Raw genomic sequence first — 24,393 nt, forward strand, 5'->3', positions numbered from 1 at the left:
TCCCGTTTCGCCACTGGGGCTTCGTCAGGAGAAGAGCACCCTGCAACGCCGAGCTGTGGTAAGTATACCCGGCGGATCAATGAAACCGCCGACAAAATGTGCGCACATTTTGTCGGCGGTTTCATTGATCTGGGCTGGGGTCACCATCTTGTTCCATATGAACTATTGGTTTTCAGATGATGATCTGAGCTGGGAGCTTTGCAGCAGTCCCTTGAGCCCTCCAGTCCTCTGCTATCTAAACTGTTACTTAAAGGACAGAAGTGACAGTTCTGCTTTCCTAATTGCTAAAAGTTAGGGGCCTGATATTCAAAGCATTTATGCTCCTAAATTGGCCTCCTTGAAATTTTACTAGAGCTGAATGCATACATTTTTACTCAGAATGTCACTAAACTCTTAGGGCCCCTTTACCAAGCGGTAGTGTAGGTGCACAGGTTTGCCACTCACCCGTTCCCCCTTTTACTGCCACCCGGTAAAAGGGAATTTCTGGCTGAGGAAGGAAATGGTCATGTGGTAAGTGAAACATTTGTCGTACGGCCATTTCCTGGAGGAGCCCTTGAGGCATATTTTCAAAGCACTTAGCCTTCCAAAGTTCCATAGAAACCTATGGAACTTTGGAAGGCTAAGTGCTTTGAAAATATGCCTCCTTACCACCTCCTATTTAGGAGATGGTAAGGGCTCCTGCGGTAGCTCAGCGGCGCTAAGAATCAAAAACTCTGATGCGCCAGAAATGGTGCACAGTGGGGTAGGCACTACCACGAGGCTGCTGCGGTAGCCTGATGGTAGTGCCGAATTGGTGTGCAGCAAGCTCGTAGTGGGCTTGCCTCACCTCTGTAAAAGGGCCCCTTAATTTTAGGAGCATAAAAAGTGGGTAGCAACAGGGGTAACATAGTAACATAGTAGATGATGGCAGAAAAAGACCTGCATGGTCCATCCAGTCTGCCCAAGAAGATAAATTCATATGTGTTACTTTTTTATTTGTACTGTCCTCTTCAGGGCACAGACCGTATAAGTCTGCCCAGCACTATCCCCGCCTCCCAACTACCAGTCCCGCCTCCCACCACCAGCTCTGGCACAGACCGTATAAGTCTGCCCAGCACTATCCCTGCCTCCCACCACCGGCTCTGGCACAGACCGTATAAGTCTGCCCAGCACTATCCCCGCCGCCCAACCACCAGCCCCGGCACAGACCGTATAAGTCTGCCCAGCACTAGTCCCACCTCCCAACCACCAGCCCCGGCACAGACCGTATAGGTCTGCCCAGTACTAGCCCCGCCTCCCAACCACCAGCTCTGCCACCCATTCTAGGCTAAGCTCCTGAGGATCCCTTCCTTCTGCACAGGATTCCTTTATGTTTATCCCACGCATGTTTGAATTCCATTACTGTTTTCATCTCCACCACCTCCCGCAGGAGGGCATTCCAAGCATCCACCACCCTCTCCGTGAAAAAATACTTCCTGACATTCTTCTTGAGTCTGCCCCCCTTGAATCTCATTTCATGCCCTCTCTTTCTACCGCCTTCCCATCTCCGGAAAAGGTTTGTTTGCAGATTAATACCTTTCAAATATTTGAACGTCTGTATCATATCACCCCTGTTTCTCCTTTCCTCCAGAGTATACATGTTCAGGTCAGCAAGTCTCTCCTCATACGTCTTGTAACGCAAATCCCATACCATCCTCGTAGCTTTTCTTTGCACCGCTTCTATTCTTTTTACATCCTTAGCAAGATACGGCCTCCAAAACTGAACACAATACTCCAGGTGGGGCCTCATTTAGGGCCGGGAAAAGAAGTTAGGAGCTTAACACTGATTTTCAGTAATAGGTTCAATTTTCAGCTGAAAAGTTATGCTTCTAAGTCTGGCTGAAAATAGGGCACAAATTTAGGAGACTAACTTAGGAACATAAATTTAGGAGCTCAGCATTTTCTGAATATCCGGGCCCTAAATGATTTGGCTTCTTACTCATCCTAAGTAATTTTTTTTTTACATTTTTATTGAAGAAACACAGAATCCATTAACCTGAAGCATGAGAATTAGAAATTGATTGTTTTTAGCTATGTCCTTGCAAAATTAGCATGAGTTTCCATCACACTGAATTTAGGCACAGCTGCTGGCAGCCATTGGAGCTTCTGAAATGTATTGAAAGGAAATTTTGCAATATTCTAGGGCTAACCTCATTGTCAGTCGAATATTTATTATGTATAGAGAGGCTCCAAGGTAGCCAAGAAAGAGGGGGAGCTGGATCAGATAGTTTCAGCAGAAAGTCTTGATGTTTAACAATTTCTGGAATCTTCTCAGGATCTTATTACTAAGCAAGTTACTTTACTAGTGACATTCTTTTCTGAAATTGAAAAGAACTTGATATTGAAGTTATATTTTCCTAAAAAGCAGATCCCATTTTGTGGTGAGCCAATTAATGTTTTCAGATGTGGCCAGACAAACAGCTTCATAGGAAGCAATTCCTGCAGTTTAAATCTAAGGTTTTGACTGTGTGAACTTTTTTTTTTCCTTAGATTTTCCTGTAAATGTCTGCTCAACTATGGAAACAATAGATATATATTTGTTATATTATATTTCTGACTTACATCCCCCTATCATCTTACAGTTCTAAGTGGGTCACAAAGATCAAGAAGCCCGAACAACCTCTGGGAATTAGATAAACCTAACACAAAATATTACAAACAAATTTACTAACCCTCTTGTAAAATAAATGTCTTAAATAAGCTCTTCCTTCTAAATGAAAAATACAATTGGGGAAATGAGTAAAATATAACAAGATCCTTCCAAAGCCTTGCTGCTTGAAAAGCTATTGAATTCTCAAAACATGTTAGTTGCTTCTTTCCCTTAGCTGAGGGAAAGGCAAATAACATAATATTGCCAACTCTTCTGTCTCTAGAGACAGTGCCAATACAAAATTGGGGTAAAAAAATAAAACCAAACCATTTAGAAACTTTTTAAAAAATTTTTTGAATTGGGTAAACCTGCAAGGAAATGTTACCTAAATTTATTTTAGTTTGTGAGATAAGAGTCATAAATTGTATATGCTTTGAATCCCTGATTATTTCTATGAGGCATCTGTGATGTTAAGTCCCAAGATGTGGACTATATAATGTATTTTTTTCCTAAAGTTTTTTTTTCTTTGTAGTTTATTTTTTTCTTCCATTTCCCTGTATATTTCTATGTAAAATAATTGAGAAAATAATTAAAAAAGATTGTACATAATGTTAGCTTACTCTATAAAAGCTAAATATAATACCACAAAATGACCCCTGACTATGGCTGATCCCTTCTATCATTTGTAAACTTTAACATTCTAGGTATCGACCTTTGAATCGTCTTGGAGATCAGATGTTCACTAATGGTCAGACAGTGAACCTGCAGGCCGTGATAAAGGATGTTGGAATGATTCAGAAGCTACTAGCTCTCATGGCTCAGGAGCAACAACTGATGCCCCAGCCCTTGGAGACTGAAACTGAGGTAAGCATATGTCAGTCTGATTTTGTTTTTGTTTTTTTTAAATTAAAGATTACTGCATGTTATCTGATTTTGTTTTTGTTTTTTTTAAATTAAAGATTACTGCATGTTATTTGATTTTATTCCTATGGGCCCTGCTGTAGATAATATTTGCTAATCTTTTATGTTTCAATCATTTTTATTGTTGCATAATAAACAGGTTCTACCAATCACAAATCATCAATTATCTTATACAATTTCCTTTTTGTTGTCCCGTACAATCTTATTTTTATTTTACTTCCCCCCCACACCTATTTCCATTCCCCTCCCCTCTTCCCCCCCTCCCTTCCCTTTCTGTCTCCAGCGAGCGAGCAACACCAGAGTTTATAAATTCAGTATCTGGCTCCGAACTGTTAGGGTCAGAGTCTCCCAAAACGGTGCCCATCTGTTTTCAAATTGCTGTTGTGTCCTCTTTGGCTGGTTCCTCACTGTTAAATGTTCTGCTCATAAGAGCAATATCATTTGTGTTCGCCAGTATTGCATCGATGGCAGTCTGTTCCCCAGCCACTCTTGTAATATTGCCTTCTTCGCTATCGCTGTAGCTCTCTTTACAAAGTCTGCAAAACCTTTTGGCATTGGTTTACTTAACCCTGGTTGTCCAAAAAGCAATCTTGGCTCATAAGTCCATCTTCGAGACCAAAGTGCTGATATTTGTCTAAGTATTTGCTTCCAAAACTGGACCACTCTTGGGCATGTCCAGAACATATGAGCTAACGTAGCCCCTTCCTGGTGGCATTTCCCACATGCTCCATCAGGCGAAGCCCACATGTGAAACGCTCTCCTAGGGGCCACATAGATCCTCAGTGCAAATTTATATTGTATTTCCCAATGTTCTACCAGTTTTGATGTCTGCCCAAGAGACAGTACATGTTCTTTAAACATTGTCTCTGTTAGTTGTATCCCTAGGTCGTGGCTCCACTTTGCAGCATACCCTGCATAGTCCATCTCTGTCATGGTGTCTCTTATATGGCGATGGTGATAGCCATTGGCACTTTCTGTTGGGCTCCCAACGATATAGCAGAGGCCAGTTCCTCCCGTACATCCTCTGTGAGGTCTGTCCACAACAAGCTAGATACATAATGTCTTAGTTGGTAGGAATGAAAAAACTCCATCGGTCTTATCTTATATTGTTCTCTCAGCTCTTGGAACATTTTAATATGTCCTTCATCTGTGAGCACATGGTATAAATATTCTGTCCCCTTTTCCTTCCATTTACTGAATACTGCGTAGCTTTTCCCAGGTTCAAACCCTGGGTTGCCACAGATTGATAGATATGGAGTGGTTTTAGGCGAAAAACCATGCATTCAACAGATCCACTTCTACACCGCAACTATAGTGGGCAGGATGTGCGCCCTCTGCAGGATCTCTGGGCTGTTCTGTTATTTCCATGTAGAAATCCTGTAAAGTGTTCTGATCCAAACAATTGTAGCTCCATATGTGTGGCAGAGTAGTCACTCGACTTACAAAACCAGTCATTTAGGTGCCTAATTCCACAAGCTATCGTTAAGTATCGTAGACTCAGAAGGCCCAAGCCCCCATATTCTTTTGGTATCTGCAGGGTCTGGATGGAGAGTTTTGCTTTCTTTTCTTTCCAAAGGAATTGTTGAAGTATTTTATTGGTTTGTCATTCCACTGTCTTTGAGAGGTAGAGTGGTAGTGTTTGGAACACATATAGCCATCTCTGTACAATCATCATGTTGTATAGCGCTATCCTGCCAAATAGGGAGAGCGGGAGGGGTTGCCAAAGCTTCAATTTATGGACCGTATCTTCCAAAGGTTTGTTTACATTCTGAGTATACAGCTGAGTGAGATCTTGAGGAATCTGGACTCCTAAATACTTAATTGCTCCCTCTGCTTCTTTTACTTCCGTTTCCTCTAACCCTGTGCCTCCCATCCCATGGAAAATTGTTAACCAGTGTGATTTGTGTACATTTATTTTAAACCCTGAGAGAGTGCTATATTGTTCTATCTGCGTCCAAAGCTTCTTCATTGAGTTCTGCTGCCTATGTATGAGCACCAGACCTGTGACAAGTGCAGACCTTTGATACATTATCCTATATAATAATTTGCACCTCCAACGTTCTGAAGCTGAGTGCCAGAAAGTTGAAGCCCGGTTCGAAATGTCTGAAGCCTTCTGGTGACGTCACCGTGTTGCCTGGGAAACCGCGACGCATCTCAAGCAGGGGCGCTACGAGTTCGCACCACCATCTCCATCCCCTCCCAGTTCAGCAGTCCCCCGCCCCCCCCCCCGGTACGTCACCGTGTTGCAAAGGAAACGATTGCAGCAGCAGGCACCGGAGGTAAGGAAACAATCCCTCCCTCCCTCCCCCCCCCCCCCCATCCTACCTTTCGAGTAGCAGGATGCCCGCTCCCTCCCTCCCTCCACTCCCCTCCGAGTTCCACGCCCCCCCCCCCCCGCCTCCCTCCCTCAAAGTGCAAGCAGGACCTGTGCTCCGGCAGCCCCTCACCTTCCTGCATGCCAGCTCTAATTTAAAAATTGTTACCTCGGGGTCCGGCGTCAGCATTGAAGGTGAGCGGCGTTTCACACTGCCTTCCCATCTGTCTGAGCTCTGCCTCTGCTCCCGCCCTTCCGGAAACTGGAAATGAGGGCGGAACCAGAGGCAGAGCTCAGACAGATGGGAAGGCAGTCTGTAGTGCCACTCACCTTCAATGCTGACGCCGTACCCCGAGGCAGCAATTTTTAAATTAGAGCTGGCACGCAGGAAGGTGAGGGGCTGCCGGAGGACAGGTCCTGCTTGCACTTCGAGGGAGGGAGGAGAGGGGGGTGTGGAGGGAGGAAGGGGGGCGTGGAGGGGGAAGGGGGGCGTCATGCAACTGGAAGGGGAGGGGGGCGTCATGCAACTGGAAGGGGAGGGGGCGTCCTGCAACGGGGAGGGGAGGGGGGCGTCCTGCAACTGGAAGAGGAGGGGGGCCTCCAACTCAAGGGGGAGGGGCCGTGGAACTCAAAGGGCAGGGGAGGGGGACTCCTACAACTCGAAGGGGAGGGGGGCCTGGAACTCGGAGGGAGGGGGGCTGGAACTCAGATGACAAAGAGGGACAGAGGGAGGGAGGGGGCCATGGAACTCTGATGACAGACAGGGAGAGAGAGAGGGAGGTAGGGAGGGGGGCATGGAACCTTGCTAGCGGCCGTTTCATTCCTCTACGAAACGGGCCTCTTTTACTGGTGTTTGATATTCGAGAATTTTGCTTTGGTTTACCCTGCATGCTGACTGTGTCTGTGAAGGCTCCACACTCTGCCACTGCCCACACTGTTACAGCAGGATACGAAATTTTATAAATAAATACACAGGCAGAGGCCAGTTCCTGTCACAAAGCTGTTAACTCAGGATTAACTGCAACCCAGTGGCCTACCAAGGGGGGGGGCGGTGGGGGCTGTCCGCCCCGGGTGCCAGTGGGTGGGGGATGCTCCGCTCCCGCCGCATCCCGTGGCCGTTCCCGCGGCGCCGCACATTTAAAAAACCGGCGAAGCAGCGTCGCAGGCAGCGCCTCGTGCCCTGCTTGTAAAAAAAAAATCAAATCTCCTTCTGCTCCTCGTCTTGACGTCGACTCGGGCCTTCCAATCAATTTGATTGGAAGGCCCGAGTCGACGTCAAGACGAGGAGAAGGAAGGAGATTTGATTTTTTTTTTTTTTTACAAGCAGGGCACGAGGCGCTGCCTGCGACGCTGCTTCGCCGGTTTTAACGGGACTGAGGTGGGGAAGGAGAGGGGCGAAAGGGACTCGGGTGGGGGTGTTCAGAGGGGAGAAGGGGACTGGGGTGGGGGTCTCAGACAGGGGAGGGGAGAAGGGGACTGGGGTGGGGGTCTCAGACGGGGGAGGGGAGAAGGGGACTGGGGTGGGGATCTCAGAGGGGAGAAGGGGACTGGGATGGGGGTGTTCAGAGGAGAGAAGGGGACTGGGGTGGGGGTCTCAGACAGAAGAAGGGGAGGGGAGAAGGGGGCTGGAACTGGGGGCTGAAAAAAGAGGCAGAGAGAGAGAGGGGACAGATCCTAGATGGAAGGGGGAGCGAGAGGGAGGGCAGACCCTGGATGGATGGGAGAGGGAGGGCAAATGGTGGATTGAAGGGGCAGAGAGAAAGGGCAGGCAGTGGATGGAAGGGACGGCAGAGAGGGCAGACACTAGATTGCAGAGAGAGAGAGAGAGAGAGTGAAGACAGATGCTGGATGGAAGGAAGACGGTGAAAAGAAGATGAGGAAAGCAGAAACCAGAGACAACAAACTGTAAATAAAATATATTTTTTTATTGTTTTTGCTTTAGGATAAAGTATTGTAGATGTGTTAAATGTTTATAATAGAACGTGTAAATAAGGTAATCTTTTTATTGGACTAATTTTAATACATTTTGACTAACTTTCAGAGAACAAAACTCCCTTCCTCAGGTCAGGATAGGATACTGTAACAGCACTATACTGTACTGACCCGAGGACGGAGGTTTTGGCCTCTGAAAGCTAAATGTATTAGTCCAATAAAATGGTATTATTTTACTTTCTATATTTGTTTTATTTCTATTTGTTAATTTGTAAAGTGGTGATTGGTACTTGTTAGGTTTTTTTTTCAAATTTACATCTGCTGTCTTTATATTTTGCACAGTACTAGGGGACAGTTTCTGTTTCTGTGGTGTTGCATTGTATGCAGAGTCTGGCATTGGAGGTTCAGTTTAATTTTTGTCTAAATAGAAAGTTTATGATTACTTATTCTATAGTGGATTAGGGTGTATCTGTGTTTGTGAAAAAGACATGGCTTTCAGTTGGCATTGACTGTGCAGGATCTACGATCTGTACTATTCTGTCTGGTTTCGTTTTACAATAGGTGAATTGATGTTCTAGTGCTCACTGTAGTGTTTAAGATGCTTTCCTTTTCCTTGTGTGACTCGTAGAAATGACTGCTTATGGTATGGTAGAATTGCTCTATAGGTCCTGAGTGTTTTGTATTCTCGGCATGCCTAGTACTGGATTTGGGGGGGGGGGGGCGGGGTTAAAAAATGACCGGCCCCGGGTGTCAACTACCCTAGGTACGCCACTGCTGCAACCCAGTTCCTAACGTAAAAAGGGAATGGCTCCTGCCAAGCTGCAGTTAGTCAATGTGTGCCTAGGAATATTAATGTAAAGTTCTGCATTAAACAGACAAGGAAAGGCCTGACTGCTGTCAGGCCACAAGATCAACATTTCATAATGTGCAACCGAGAACTTTCCTGTCTTGGCCATTCTTTTGGTTCCTTATCCATGACTCGTGGAGGCCTATCCTGCTATGGGCTTCGGTCTTGTTTCTGCTCATGGTTTTTACTTCCCCCCTGTCTGGACCATGCCCTCCTGGTTAAGCAGTCTAGAGCTAGAACTCTCTTAAGGTGGCCCTGTGAGCAAGTATACTTAAGGAGAACCAGGGTATTCTACACGCTCCATCACAATGGAGTTAATCCCGAGTAGGTAATAAGGGTACACTTCCCTTCTGCTTCCCTCTTTGCTCTCTCTTCCTATTTTACCTTTTAAATCTGGCATAAAGATTACCAAAGCAGCAGAATTTGCTCATAGTAATGAGGGCAGCTCAGGTTTTCAGGAAATTGAAGCACCAAACTTTGTACTGCAAAAATTGAGCTTTTTGGGATTTTACACTTCACTCAGTTACCCCTCTTGGTTATTTTTCTCCAGGTGGAAAATCAGTCTTCAGAACTTATGGATCGTGCTTTCCTGTCCATGATCCCAGGACAGACCTTAACAGATAAACTCTACAATGCCTGGATACGGCTACAGAGTCATGTCAATATTGTGTTTGACAGTGACATGGACAAGCTAATGACAGAAAAATACCCTGGTATCCGTCAGGTGAGTGGTGCCAATCCTCTCCATCACTCCCCAACAGTCCTGCTTCAAACATTGAAAGATAATAAAATCTGGAAGAGTGAATTAAGAAGCCATCAGTCTTTTTATTGTTTACTTCTGTGCTTTAAATAAGACACTGTTAAGCATAGGTGAGTTGTTTTTTTTTTCCTTGAAACTGTCTAGTCACTGATGAGAGAATGTCAAAGAAACATACAAGAGTCAACCTGTGGCGTGCATCAAGATAGTGGCATATCCTCTGTTCACAGGGCTGCTCACTTAAACCTATATGGGCTAACCTGCAAATAAGTGGAAATGTCAGCATGCTTAGTCCTTTTCTGTATTAGCTTCCAAATCATAATTATTTCTCGTCCCACTCCTGTAATCATGATGACCTTGAGCATGCAGCATTCACCTCTCTTGTGATCTCTGCTTAAAATGTAGGAAGCAAAGAGGCTAACTTTAGATAATGAAATCCTTGGTGTTGGGCCGTAGTTTTTAAAGGTGACATCCTTCAGCTAGATTCAGACCTAGTAGTGGTGATGAGTGATGGGCGATCTAGGGGTTAAAACAGCAAGCTGAGAACTAGGGAATCCAGGGTTAAAATCCCATTCCTCCTACTGATTCTTCGTGACCTCAGGCAAGTGGCTTCATCCTCCTTTGACATCCAGTAATTAATGGTAGTTATTTGCCAGGGGTAATTTTGATAAATCTTTTTCTGCTTGAAAAGGTGTCCCATTACACGTAAGCAGAGTACCTTAGCGAAGATGTTCTGGAAATTTATATCCTTTTGCTTCTGTTTTTTGCAGATATTGGAAAAGAAGGGGGGCCTGTTCAGGAAGCATATGATGGGAAAGCGTGTGGACTATGCCGCCCGCTCTGTTATCTGCCCTGATATGTACATCAACACCAATGAAATTGGGATTCCTATGGTAAGAGAAGAACCCCTTGTGGGAAACCATACCATGTACTTGCTGAACTTCTTTATACATGAACACCACCTTCCCTGCAGTTTCTGGTCTTGTTAACTAAGCAGTGTTCCCTGTAACAACACAAAATAAATTGCAACACTTGAAAGTGTGTTTGTGGTATGGATATCTCTTTAAATTAATAGCATTTTTTAAATGTGTTTGTGTTAATGTGTTAGCATTCTTTAAAATAATTTAAACATTCTTTTTATTAAAGACAAAATACACAAGAAGGGTTACAGACAAACTAAACACCTCATGATCACAAACGCATATGGCTAATAAATATTGTATAAAACCAGGTGTAACAAGTGTAGACTATACACAAAAACTAAACACCATGTGACAAATGTGTTGATCTGGATTAGAGCTGTCACACACTATATGAGAGGAAAAAGAGACCTTAGTAATCACACTGAAAGACAAAACAAAATCTGTCATTTTAGAAGTGGTTCTTTGTCATTCATTGGTCATCTTGAAAAAAACCTTTCCTTTTGTTTTTGTTTTCTGTTGCTTCTAAACATTGGGTCTTGTCTTTTCCAAAATTGAGCCAGAGTGTTATGTTCATAGTATGCACTGCTTCACCAGCCGGTATGGTGAGTGATACTGCCATGATGCTTATGTTGCCACTTAGTTGGAACACCAGGAATCTACACTATAGAAAGCACATCGAGATGGCCAAAAGATGCTCACATAGAAAATACTATCACAGTAATATATAGGCATACATCCAATTTAAGTAGTGAAGGGAGTGCGTAGTCAATTACTTTCAATATACTGAACTTCACCTCAGTTATATCCTCATTATAGCTGAACACACAGAGGCACACATAGAAAATACGGCATTTGTGCTTTTTTTTCTGTACTGGCACCTAGACTGAAATGTTTCGACACCTGACCTAAGATTATTGGATGGCTGCTTCTGTTTCATAAACACTTGAAGGTGTGGTTGTTTATTACATTATTGTGATATTTAGGAGAGGACTTGTAGTGCGTGAGGGGGATTTTAACGAATGTGTTTAGTGAATATGGTAACTTTACTGTTATATGATGTAAGTTGCTATGAGTGCTTTGTGGTAGCATCTGCTAAAGTAAATGAAATATATCTTGTTTCTAGAAGCATTAAATGTGACCAACATGTGCATCATTTAGCTACCCAGGTGGAACCACTTAAGGAGATCTGAGATCACCCTTGAGCCTAAATCTGTCATAATGGTGCATTTTACTAGCTAGAGCACAAGTCTTTGCTGTGTGTTCCTTATACAGACCGATGACTCCTGTAAAATTACATCTACCCATGATGAAACAGGACCTTTTGAGTGTTAAATTGTGCTGGCCAGTCAATAATGCCTTTTTTTTTTTTTTTGCTCTTGTTTAGGTGTTTGCTACCAAGCTGACCTATCCTCAACCAGTTACTCCCTGGAATGTGCAGGAGCTCAGGCAGGCAGTCATGAATGGACCTAACACGCACCCAGGTGCCACCATGGTGATAAATGAAGATGGCTCCCGCACAGCTCTAAGCTCAACAAGCCAGAGCCAGAGAGAGGCCGTGGCCAAGCAGCTCCTCACTCCGTCAACAGGAGCTCACAAAGGAGGATTGAAGATAGTGAGTACTTTATCAAGTGAATGTTTGAATCATGTTGGGGGCAATCTATAACTGGGCACCTAGATGCAGTGCTCTAAGCGCTAATTCTATAATGGTATCTGGGTGCCAAGATTCTGTTTTGAGAACTTCATTGTCTTCTTTAAAGAGACTCGCCTATCTTTTAAAAATGATCACAAAATGAGATTGTCTGAAACCTGTATGAAAAACTTTCTCAGACAAGTTTTATTATAAACTAGTAAAAAAGGCCCATTTCAGACAGAAATGAAACGGGCGCTAGCAAGGTTTTCCTGCCTGGGGGAGGGTACCATTGTCCCACATAATTGTATGTGTTTCTGTTGTTTGTGGAGGGGTTGGGGTGTCAGAGGGTGGGTGTGGGTGATTGAGCTACATAGGTGTGTGTGTGTGTGTGAGTGAGAAAGATGGTGTGTGTTCATGGCACACTGTGTGTTTGTGTGTGTGTGAGTGAGATAGATGCTTTTGGGCGGGAGGGAGGGAGTCTGGTGGAGCTGGGTAACTTATGTGCTTTTGCTCTGGGGTCTGCCATTGGAACTCAGCCTGTCCTCCTTTATAGCAAGTTTTTTTTTTTTCGTTGTTTTAAAAGAAGGGGGCGGGGGGAGGAAGAAGACACTTATCTCCTATACTTGCTTGACACCCATGTATATTATGTAAATAATTCTGACCTGCAACGTTGTGAAGCTCCGAGTTCACATGCGCACTGGTGTTAGTGCGATTTTCTGTGGTTTACCATTCATCCGACCTTCTTTGCGACTTGTGTCTTCCCCGCCCTGCCCTCAACGTAATCGTGTTTTGATGTGAGGGCGGAGCTACACTGCAGCCCATTCGGTGAGTGTAACCTACTCCTCCCCCTGCCTGTCTTGCGGTTTTCTGTGGGTTACCATTCGACCTTCTTTGCGACTCGTGCCTTGTGCCTTCCCCGCCTCGCCCTGATGTCATCGCATTTTGACGCGAGGGCGGAGCTACATTGCAGGCCATTCCTCGATGTAATCGTGTTTTGATGCGAGGGTGGAGCTACACTGCAGCCCATTCGGTGAGTGTAACCTACTCCTCCCCCTGCCTGTCTCGCAGTTTTCTGTGGGTTACCATTCATCCGACCGTCTTTGCGACTCGTGCCTTCCCTGCCCCGCCCTTGATGTTATCGCGTTTTGACGGGAGGGCGGAGCTACACTGCAGGCCATTCAGTGAGTGTCAGTGCTCTGCCCTCAACATCATAACGTTGTGACGCGAGGGCGGGGCACACACTCATGGGGGAACAGCAATCTACACCAGCACGGAAGTTGGAGACTTTGCAGCTTCCGCCTTCATTAGAACGTTGGGGTTGTGAATTTTGTCTGGATGGGGCGTGGCTGAGGACGGTTCTATGAGTGAGAGTGAGTGGTGCTGACAGCCTAGCCTACCAACAGTACAGGGCTTCAGTGTTTCCGTGCCACACAGTGAGCTTCAGAACGTTGGAGGTGAGAATTATTTATATAGATTCCTATTTTTCAGAATTTATACTTAAACAATTCTTCTAATTTTAAAATGAACTGTCCTCTGATTTAACAATAAACTGTGTAGCTTTTATTCACTTCAAGCTATTGAACTTGTAATTGTTATTTAAACACAAACAAGTTCCTGTAAATAAATTCTTTCTTTTTTAAATCAACAGATATTAATTTAGCTGTTTAATCAGATCTTTATTAAAATATTTATTGAAGAGTTACCTTACACTTTTCTCTTTCAACTAAAGAAATTACTTTCAAAATGCATGCTATTACTCTATTTCTCAATTAAATAAAGCTATTTAGCAAATATCAAATCCTATTCAATTATCTTTTTTAATCCTTCTCAATCGCACACACCTTCACACCTCCTGCCTCTTCCAGTCTCTCTCAGCTTCTCCCCAACGGTCACCCTGTGACGTTGGTATTGGTTAGAACAATATTCTGAGACCCATGTTCCTTCAGGGAGTAGTTCAGTCAACCAGCTTGCAGCTTACATAAACTTGTAAACAGAATCAGAGAAGTCACTTTCAAAAACTTTTTGTTTTTGGGTTAAACCTCACTAAGGAGGTCTTTTACAAAGCCATGCTAGCGTTTTTAGCTCATGGTAAAAATCAGCATGCGGTAAACGCTGAGACGCCCATTATATTCCCCTTACCCTTAATTGTTCTGTCTGTCTGCCTGTCTTATCTAGATTGTAAGCTCTTTGAGCAAGGACTGTCTTTTTTGTGTATGGTGTACAGCGCTGCGTATGCCTTGTAGCGCTATAGAAATAAGTAGTAGTAGTATATTCCTATGGGTGTCTCGGCGTTTACTGCCAGCTGAGTTTTATTGTGAGCTAACAACACTAATGCGGCTTTATAAAAGGCAACCTAAGGGTATCTTTAACTAAGGTGCGCTAGCATTTTTTAGCTCATTCTAAAAATCAGCTGGCGCTAAATCCTGAGGCGCCCATTATATTGCTTTGGGCGTCTCAGCGTTTAGTGCGAGCTAAAACCTTAGTAAAAGACCCCCTAAATCAGGTTAGCAACTATAGGACTTCGCTTTTATCTAAAAATTTTAACTTTTTGGTAACATTCAGAAATTTGTTTTTGATTCTGTACTGTTCCCATTAAATACAAGCTTCTGTAACATTTTTATCACTTAGCAACCACACATTACTCATTAGTGACCTTCCACCATCTCTAATATGTCTTTAAAATTACTTTAAACACATAAAACTAGCATTTTTAACTTTAATGTAAAGAGCCAGCCTCTGTGCTGGTGTTCTTTGCTGCAGGGCGCCTGTGTGAAAATTTGCGACATTTAAACCCCCTATGAGCCCTACCTTTGCCTCCCAGCAACCATCGGGGCCAAATGCAGCAGTTGCTGTGCATGCACAATCATGTTTATATCTCAGATTGCAATTATGTATGCTGCCACACAAAAAGAACCCCTCTGGGTCTTTGCCAGTCCAATCAGCGCTTTATTTTAAATAAATTTACATTCTCCGAGGACAAGCAGGCTGCTTGTTCTCACTGATGGGTGACGTCCACGGCAGCCCCTCCAATCGGAAACTTCACTAGCAAAGTCCTTTGCTAGTCCTCGCGCGCCCACGCGTACCGCGCATGCGCGGCCGTCTTCCCGCCCGAAACCGGCTCGAGCCGGCCAGTCTTCTTTTGTCCGCACTCGGTACGGTCGTATTTTCGCCGTGTCGAGCCCCGGAAAGTCGACCTCGCGCGTCCAAATTGTTTTGAGCGTGTTTTTTCTTCGGAAAAGCTTTTGCTTGAGTCGGGAAGTGCTCCGGAAACCCTCCACCGGGTTTCGTGTCAATCCTCCCCGTACTTCCAGCTTTTTGCCCCGGTAAGTTTTCTTTCGTCGTCGGGGTAGGCCTCTTTTCGGCCTCGGTCGAGATTTTCTCCCTCTAAAGTTTTGGTGCTCTTTTTCCGTCATTTCGGATTTTGATTTCGCCGGCGTGATTTTTCCGCCCATGACATCGAAGCCTTCCAGCGGCTTCAAGAAGTGCACCCAGTGCGCCCGGGTTATCTCGCTCACTGATCGACACTCGTCGTGTCTTCAGTGTCTGGGGGCCGAGCACCGCCCTCAGAACTGCAGTCTGTGTTCCCTGCTTCAAAGGCGGACTCAGGTAGCGAGACTAGCCCAGTGGAACGTGTTGTTCTCGGGCTCTTCGTCGGCATCGGCACCGGGATCTTCGAGTGCATCGACGTCGTCAGCGTCCAGACCATCTTCCTCGGCCGCCCCTGCATCGAGTGCATCGAGGCATCGGGCCTCTGCATCGGCGCCGAGACATCGGATAGCTGCATCGACGTCGGTGGTACCGGGACCTCGTCTGCTGATGTCGTCGGACGGTGGTGCATCGTCAGGAGTGCAGGTGAGGGCTGTCCATTCCCCTGCTGGTGGCGGTGAGCCTTCGGGTGGGTCTCCTCCTACCCTGAGGGCTCCTGCGGTACAGCCCCCCCGAGACCGACCTCCTTCGGCCTCGGCCCCGAGGAAGCGACGGCTGGATTCTACGTCCTCCTCGTCGGTGCCGGGGAGCTCCGGTGACATGCTTCGGAAGAAATCGAAGAAGCATCGACACCGGTCTCCTCCCCATGTCGGCACCGAGAGCTCTGGGTCGCCGAGGGATTCGGCACCCAGCAGGCATCGGCACCGAGAGGACCGCTCACCCTCTGTTCAAGAGGTGTCGATGCGCTCCACTCTGGACAGCCCGGAACAGCCTCCTCGCCCGGAACAGGTTCTGACGTCGACGCCTGCATCGACCTCTCAGCCTTTTTCTGCAGCCACTCTGAACGAGAGCCTCCGGGCCGTTCTCCCAGAGATTCTGGGAGAGCTGTTGCGCCCTACCCCTCCGGTACCGGCGGTGCTTGCGCCTCCGGTACCGTCGAGCGTGGCGCCGGCTGGCCCATCGCCCAGGTTGAGGTCCCCGACGTCGGTACCGCGTGCGGTGCCGACTGCGGCCACCTCCCAGGAGGGCTCCCCGACTACGTCGGCGGAGGGAGCTTCGCCGATGCGGGCCAGGGAGTCTACCTCTCGACGCCCCCATCGTGGACGTGGTTCCACAGAGTCGAGCAGGGCGAGGTTGCAGACACAGGTCCGTGAACTTGTGTCTGACACCGAGGGTGAGGCCTCGTGGGAGGAAGAGGAAGATCCCAGATATTTCTCTGACGAGGAGTCTGAGGGTCTTCCGTCTGATCCCACTCCCTCTCCTGAGAGACAGCTTTCTCCTCCCGAGAGTCTGTCTTTTGCCTCCTTTGTCCGGGAGATGTCTACGGCCAACCCCTTCCCGGTGGTTGTGGAGGACGAGCCCAGGGCTGAAATGTTTGAGCTCCTGGACTATCCTTCTCCACCTAAGGAAGCGTCCACTGTTCCCTTGCACCATGTCCTGAAAAAGACATTGCTTGCGAACTGGACCAAGCCATTAACTAATCCCCACATTCCCAAGAAGATCGAGTCCCAGTACCGGATCCATGGGGACCCAGAGCTGATGCGCACTCAGTTGCCTCATGACTCTGGAGTTGTGGATTTGGCCCTAAAGAAGGCTAAGAGTTCTAGGGAACATGCTTCGGCGCCCCCGGGCAAGGACGCTAGAACCTTAGACTCCTTTGGGAGGAAGGCCTACCATTCCTCTATGCTCGTGTCCAAGATCCAGTCTTACCAGCTCTACACGAGCATACACATGCGGAACAATGTGCGGCAGTTGGCGGGCTTGGTTGATGCTCTTCCCCCTGAGCAAGCCAAGCCTTTTCAGGAGGTGGTCAGGCAGCTGAAGGCGTGCAGAAAATTCCTGGCCAGAGGAGTTTGACACTTTTGATGTTGCGTCCAGGGCCGCTGCTCAAGGTGTGGTGATGCGCAGGCTCTCATGGCTGCGTGCCGCCGACCTGGAGAATAGACTCCAGCAGCGGATTGCGGACTCGCCTTGCCGTGCGGACAACATTTTTGGTGAAAAAGTCGAACAGGTGGTAGAGTCTCTCCACCAGCGGGACACCGCATTCGACAAATTCGCCCGCCGGCAGCCTTCAGCTTCTACCTCTACAGGTAGATGATTTTTCGGGGGAAGGAAGACTGTTCCCTACTCTTCTGGCAAGCGTAGGTACAATCCTCCTTCCCGACAGCCTGCGGCCCAGGCTAAGCCCCAGCGCGCTCGCTCTCGTCAGCAGCGTGCGACTCAGCAAGGCCCCGCGGCTCCCCAGCAAAAGCAAGGGGCGAGCTTTTGACTGGCTCCAGCAGAGCATAGCCGACATCCAAGTGTCCGTGCCGGGCGACCTGCCAGTCGGAGGGAGGTTGAAAGCTTTTCACCAAAGGTGGCCTCTCATAACCTCCGATCAGTGGGTTCTGCAAATAGTCCGGCAGGGGTACACCCTCAATTTGACCTCAAAACCTCCAAATTGTCCACCGGGAGCTCAGTCTTACAGCTTCCAGCACAGGAAGGTACTTGCAGAGGAACTCTCCGCCCTTCTCAGCGCCAATGCGGTCGAGCCCGTGCCATCCGGGCAAGAAGGGCTGGGATTCTATTCCAGGTACTTCCTTGTGGAAAAGAAAACAGGGGGGATGCGTCCCATCCTAGACCTAAGGGCCCTGAACAAATATCTCGAAAAAGAAAAGTTCAGGATGCTTTCCCTGGGCACCCTTCTCCCCATGATTCAGCAAAACGATTGGCTATGCTCTCTGGACTTGAAGGATGCCTACACACACATCCCGATACTGCCAGCTCACAGACAGTATCTGCGATTTCAGATGGGCACACGCCACTTCCAGTACTGTGTGCTACCCTTTGGGCTCGCCTCTGCGCCCAGGGTGTTCACCAAGTGCCTAGCTGTGGTAGCAGCGGCACTTCGCAGGCTGGGGGTGCACGTGTTCCCATATCTCAACGATTGGCTGGTGAAGAACACATCCGAGGCAGGAGCCCTGCAGTCCATGCAGATGACTATTCGCCTACTGGAGCTACTGGGGTTTGTGATAAATTATCCAAAGTCCCACCTTCTTCCAGTGCAGAGACTCGAATTCATAGGAGCTCTGCTGGATTCTCGGACGGCTCGCGCCTATCTCCCAGAGACGAGAGCCAACAACTTGTTGTCCCTCTTCTCGCGGGTGCGAGCGTCCCAGCAGATCACAGCTCGGCAGATGTTGAGATTGCTGGGCCACATGGCCTCCACAGTTCATGTGACTCCCATGGCCCGCCTTCACATGAGATCTGCTCAATGGACCCTAGCCTCCCAGTGGTATCAGGCCGCTGGGGGTCTAGAGGACGTGATCCACCTGTCCACGAGTTTTCTCAAATCCCTGTATTGGTGGACCATTTGCTCCAATTTGACTCTGGGACGTCCCTTCCAAATTCCTCAGCCACGGAAAGTGCTGACTACGGATGCGTCCCTCCTGGGATGGGGAGCTCATGTCGATGGGCTTCACACCCAAGGAAGCTGGTCCCTCCAGGAACGCGATCTGCAGATCAATCTTCTGGAGTTACGAGCGATCTGGAACGCTCTGAAGGCTTTCAGAGATCGGCTGTCCCACCAAATTATCCAAATTCAGACAGACAACCAGGTTGCCATGTATTATGTCAACAAGCAGGGGGGCACCGGATCTCGCCCCCTGTGTCAGGAAGCCGTCAGCATGTGGCTCTGGGCTCGCCGTCACGGCATGGTGCTCCAAGCCACATATCTGGCAGGCGTAAACAACAGTCTGGCCGACAGGTTGAGCAGGATTATGCAACCTCACGAGTGGTCGCTCAATTCCCGTGTGCTACGACAGATCTTCCAGGTGTGGGGTACCCCCTTGGTAGATCTCTTCGCATCTCGAGTGAACCACAAAGTCCCTCAGTTCTGTTCCAGGCTTCAGGCCCACGGCAGACTGGCATCGGATGCCTTCCTCCTGGATTGGGGGGAGGGCCTGCTGTATGCTTATCCTCCCATTCCTCTGGTGGGGAAGACTTTGTTGAAACTCAAGCAAGACCGAGGCACCATGATTCTGATTGCTCCTTTTTGGCCGCGTCAGATCTGGTTCCCTCTTCTTCTGGAGTTATCCTCCGAAGAACCGTGGAGATTGGAGTGTTTTCCGACCCTCATCACGCAGGACGAAGGGGCTCTTCTGCATCCCAACCTCCAGTCTCTGGCTCTCACGGCCTGGATGTTGAGGGCGTAGACTTTGCCTCTTTGGGTCTGTCAGAGGGTGTCTCCCGCATCTTGCTTGCTTCCAGGAAAGACTCCACTAAGAGAAGTTACTTCTTTCATTGGAGGAGGTTTGCCGTCTGGTGTGACAGCAAGGCCCTAGATCCTCGCTCTTGTCCTACACAGACCCTGCTTGAATACCTTCTGCACTTGTCTGAGTCTGGTCTTAAGACCAACTCCGTAAGGGTTCACCTTAGTGCAATCAGTGCATACCATTACCAAGTGGAAGGTAAGCCGATCTCAGGACAGCCTTTAGTTGTTCGCTTCATGAGAGGTTTGCTTTTGTCAAAGCCCCCTGTCAAACCTCCTACAGTGTCATGGTATCTCAATGTCGTTCTCACCCAGCTGATGAAACCTCCTTTTGAGCCACTGAATTCCTGCCATCCGAAGTACTTGACCTGGAAGGTCATTTTCTTGGTGGCAGTTACTTCGGCTCGTAGAGTCAGTGAGCTTCAGGCCCTGGTAGCCCAGGCCCCTTACACCAAATTTCATCACAACAGAGTAGTCCTCCGCACTCACCCTAAGTTTCTGCCAAAGGTCGTGTCGGAGTTCCATCTGAACCAGTCAATTGTCTTGCCAACATTCTTTCCCCGTCCTCATTCCTGCCCTGCTGAACGTCAGCTGCACACATTGGACTGCAAGAGAGCATTGGCCTTCTACCTGGAGCGGACACAGCCCCACAGACAGTCCGCCCAATTGTTTGTTTCTTTTGATCCCAATAGGAGGGGAGTGGCTGTAGGGAAACGCACCATATCCAATTGGCTAGCAGATTGCATTTCCTTCACTTACGCCCAGGCGGGGCTGGCTCTTGAGGGTCATGTCACGGCTCATAATGTTAGAGCCATGGCTGCGTCGGTAGCCCACTTGAAGTCAGCCTCCATTGAAGAAATTTGCAAAGCTGCGACGTGGTCATCTGTCCACACATTCACATCTCATTACTGCCTGCAGCAGGATACCTGACGCGACAGTCGGTTCGGGCAGTCAGTTCTTCAGAACCTGTTTGGGCTTTAGGATCCAACTCCACCCCCCGAGGGCCCTGTTTGTTCTGTTCCAGGCTGCACTCTCAGTTAGTTGGTAAATTTTTTAGGTCAATCTCAGTTATGTCCTCGCCGTTGCGAGGCCCAATTGACCATGGTTGTTGTTTTGAGTGAGCCTGGGGGCTAGGGATACCCCATCAGTGAGAACAAGCAGCCTGCTTGTCCTCGGAGAAAGCGAATGCTACATACCTGTAGAAGGTATTCTCCGAGGACAGCAGGCTGATTGTTCTCACAAACCCGCCCGCCTCCCCTTTGGAGTTGTGTCTTCCCTTACGTGTATTGTCTTGCTACATACTGGACTGGCCGGCTCGAGCCGGTTTCGGGCGGGAAGACGGCCGCGCGTGCGCGTGGGCGCGCGAGGACTAGCAAAGGACTTTGCTAGTGAAGTTTCCGATTGGAGGGGCTGCCGTGGACGTCACCCATCAGTGAGAACAATCAGCCTGCTGTCCTCGGAGAATACCTTCTACAGGTATGTAGCATTCGCTTTCCCGGACCTTTGGTGGGTCTCCCCTTTTGCTCCCATGCATGTGCAGATGAAGCAACCGCTGATGTCATTGTGTTCTGCATCACCACACATGCACAGGAATTCAGCCGGGGCCTTTCCTGTTTACTTTCCCCGACTACCTGCACAGCAAAACAGCCCAGAACAGCTGCAATTGTTCCAAAAATGTGACCCCCCCCCCCCCCCCCCCCCCAGTGGCAAGACTCCAATTTTAAAGGCTCCCAGGGTCTTTCCTAAGCCCTGGGATTGCCCAGGTACATATTTTTTTTTTAATTATTGTGAAAAACATTTTTTAACCAGCTGGTTATGAGAAGAATCAGCCCTTTCTATTATCCTGAAAACCAAGGAGAAGCTTTTACCTTTCGTGGACGCCATGGTTCCCAATGAGTTCTGGTAGGCCCACTCCAAAGTACCCAAAGGGGGGGGGGGTGCCTTTGCCTTTTACTCAGAGTGGCCATATATAACCTGGGATCAGTGGGTACTTGACATGGTCTAAAACAGATACAAAGTGAAGTTTGCTTCCCCAATTTCCACTGCCTTTATAGTGTGTCTCTGCGGGCCAGCTGTCATAGTTTTCTTGGTGGACATGACTCAGGAAAGGTTGGTTCTACTGGGAGTTGGTCATTCCATTTCCAGTGGAAGAGATAGATCAAGGCCGTTATTCTGTTTGCTCCAAAAGGGCAGATAATTTCAACCTATCCTTGTCCTCAAGTAAATCGACTCTTCTTTTGTGGTCCTTGTTTTTGGATGAAAACCTTATGATAAGTGATGTTGCGGTTAAAAGGGAGAATTACTGTCATCACAAGGCTATCAAGAGTCTATTTTCACAGCAAATGTTTCTCTGGTTTTTCATGCTGGGACAAATTCTTTCAGTTCAGTGCCCTCCCTTTGGCCTTGCCAAAGACCTTTCCGTGGTTATGATGGTGATGGTGGCCTACTTGGATGATTGGCTTATTTGGAAAAGTCATAGGTGGATGGCTGGGAACCATTTGAAAGTTGATAGAAGTTCTGGAGGGTCTAGGTTTGGTGGTGAATTATTCCAAGAGCAGCCTAGCACCATCTCGGTCCCTTATTTATCTCTGTGTCCATTTCAACATGAAGGTAGGTGAAGTCTTTCTGAATCAGGAGGACTTCTCCAGGTAAAGTTATTTTTATTTCACTCATCTTGGGATTGGGATTATTTCCAGCTGCTGGGGTTGATGGTAGTAATCCTGGAGTTAGTGCTCTGGGCATGAGGTGTGACACAGCCTCTACATGGACTCATTTATCTCATTGGTCACCCCAGATGCAAGGATTCAAGATTTGGCTCTTCCTCCCTAGTTCAGCCTGGAGGAGTTTGCATGGTGGTGTGCTCAGCAAAATCTTCTCAGAGGGATGATCTGGAGCCCCCTTAGCTGGTTGGTAGGGAGTTCAGATGCAAGTCTGACAGGTTAGGGGCCTACTGTCAGGGGCAAGTGGCACTGTGCCTTTGGTCATAACAACAACAAGCCTTTTGGTCCATCAGCAGGTTGGATGCTGGGCAACTCTCATGCTACTCTACTTTCTTGCAATTGTGAAAGGGATGGTAATATGCATCCTTTTGGATAGTGTTGCAGTGGTGGTTTGTGTTAATAGGCAGAAGTGCACACAAACTGCAGAAGTTGTACATGAGATCAGTACTATTCCAGTGGTCAGAATGCAATCTGGCAGCAATTTCAGCACTCACATAGCAAACATGCAGAGTATTACTAGACTTTGTCAGCACGCACATCTTGAATCCAGGGAAGTGAGAGATGGCTGACTAGGAGGGGCATAATCGAACGGGGCGCCCAGGTTTTCATGAGGGCGTCCTTGCAGGACAGCCCCGCGAAGGGGCGGGGAAACATGTATTATCAAAACAAGATGGGTGTCCATCTTTTGTTTTGATAATACGGTTGGGGATGCACAATAGGTCAACCTTAGAGATGGTCGACCTTATAGATGATCGTCCCTGGTTTTCGGCCATAATGGAAACCGAGGACACCCATCTCAAAAATGACCAAATCCAAGCCCTTTGGTCGTGGGAGGAGCCAGAATTCGTAGTGCACTGGTCCCCCTGACATGCCAGTACACCAACTGGGCACCCTAGGGGGCACTGTAGTGGACTTCACAAATTGCTCCCAGGTGCAATGCTCCCTTACCTTGGGTGCTGAGCCCCCCCCCCCCCAAAACCCACTCCCCACAACTGTACACCACTACCATAGCCCTAAGGGGTGAAGGGGGGCACCTACATGTGGGTAAAGTGGGTTTCAGGTGGGTTTTGGAGGGCTCACATTTACCAAAGTGTAACAGGTAGGGGGGATGGGCCTGGGTCCGCCTGCCTGAAGTGCACTGCAGAACCCACTAAAACTGCTCCAGGAACCTGCATACTGCTATCATTGAGCTGGGTATGTCATTTGAGGCTGGTAAAAAAAAATTTTTAAGTTTTTTTTTTTTTAGGGTTGAGGGGGGTTGCTGACCACTGGGGGAGTAAGGAGAGGTCATCCCCAATACCCTCCGGTGGTCATCTGGTCAGTTCAGGCAACTTTTTACGGCTTGGTCGCAAGAAAAAAATGGACCAAGTAAAGTCAGCCAAATGCTCATCAGGGATGCCCTTCTTTTTTCCATTATTGGCCAACTCTCCCGTTCATATCTTACCCTTCACTATCCAAATTACCATGGAATCAAGCACAAGTCCATGTATGCTACCTCCTTCTCTTTCCTTAGCACTCAGTTTTGGAATTCTTTACCGAGGACCATCAAAACCATCACAGATCATCTAACTTTCCGGAAGTCACTGAAGACCATGTTATTCAGAAGTGCCTACCCTGCAGACTCTTCCAGTGTCTCCACTGCTGGAAGCACACCAATCTAGAGGCATTTGTGCATATCCCCCTTCCCTCTTCCCTCAAAGCTTCCCTTCTCCTTCCATCCATTCCTGTTCTTCCCCATTATCTCTTGTAGGTTTTCTGTATTACTTCATTTTACTGCACTGGCGCCTGCCTCTGTGGTGCATTGTAAGCCACATTGAACCTGACACTGTTAGGAAACTGTGGGGTACAAATGAGATAATAAATAAATCTCTTAATCACACCCCAGTCCCGCCTTCGCTACGGTGCCGAAACGCCCCCGTGAACTTTGGTCGTCCCCGTGACGGGAAGCAGTTGAGGATGCCCAAAATCGGCTTTTGATTATGCCGATTTGGGTAACCCTGAGAGAAGGGCGCCTATCTCCCGATTTGTGTCGGAAGATGGGCGCCCTTCTCTTTCAAAAATAAGCC

General features: G+C 47.7%; 1 protein-coding gene across 1 annotated transcript in view; it reads left to right on the forward strand.

Annotated features, from left to right (window-relative positions):
• Positions 1–24,393, forward strand: part of POLR1A (RNA polymerase I subunit A) — a 267,806-nt gene that overhangs the window by 64,763 nt on the left and 178,650 nt on the right. Inside the window, exons 9-12 of the mRNA XM_030191063.1 lie at positions 3,313–3,472; positions 9,173–9,346; positions 10,150–10,272; positions 11,687–11,914. Of these exons, the coding sequence (XP_030046923.1) occupies positions 3,313–3,472; positions 9,173–9,346; positions 10,150–10,272; positions 11,687–11,914 (685 nt within the window). The remainder of the gene's footprint in view (positions 1–3,312; positions 3,473–9,172; positions 9,347–10,149; positions 10,273–11,686; positions 11,915–24,393) is intronic.

The sequence above is a fragment of the Microcaecilia unicolor genome, chromosome 2, assembly GCF_901765095.1.
Source record: "Microcaecilia unicolor chromosome 2, aMicUni1.1, whole genome shotgun sequence".
In the NCBI taxonomy this organism is placed as follows: Eukaryota; Metazoa; Chordata; class Amphibia; order Gymnophiona; family Siphonopidae; genus Microcaecilia; species Microcaecilia unicolor.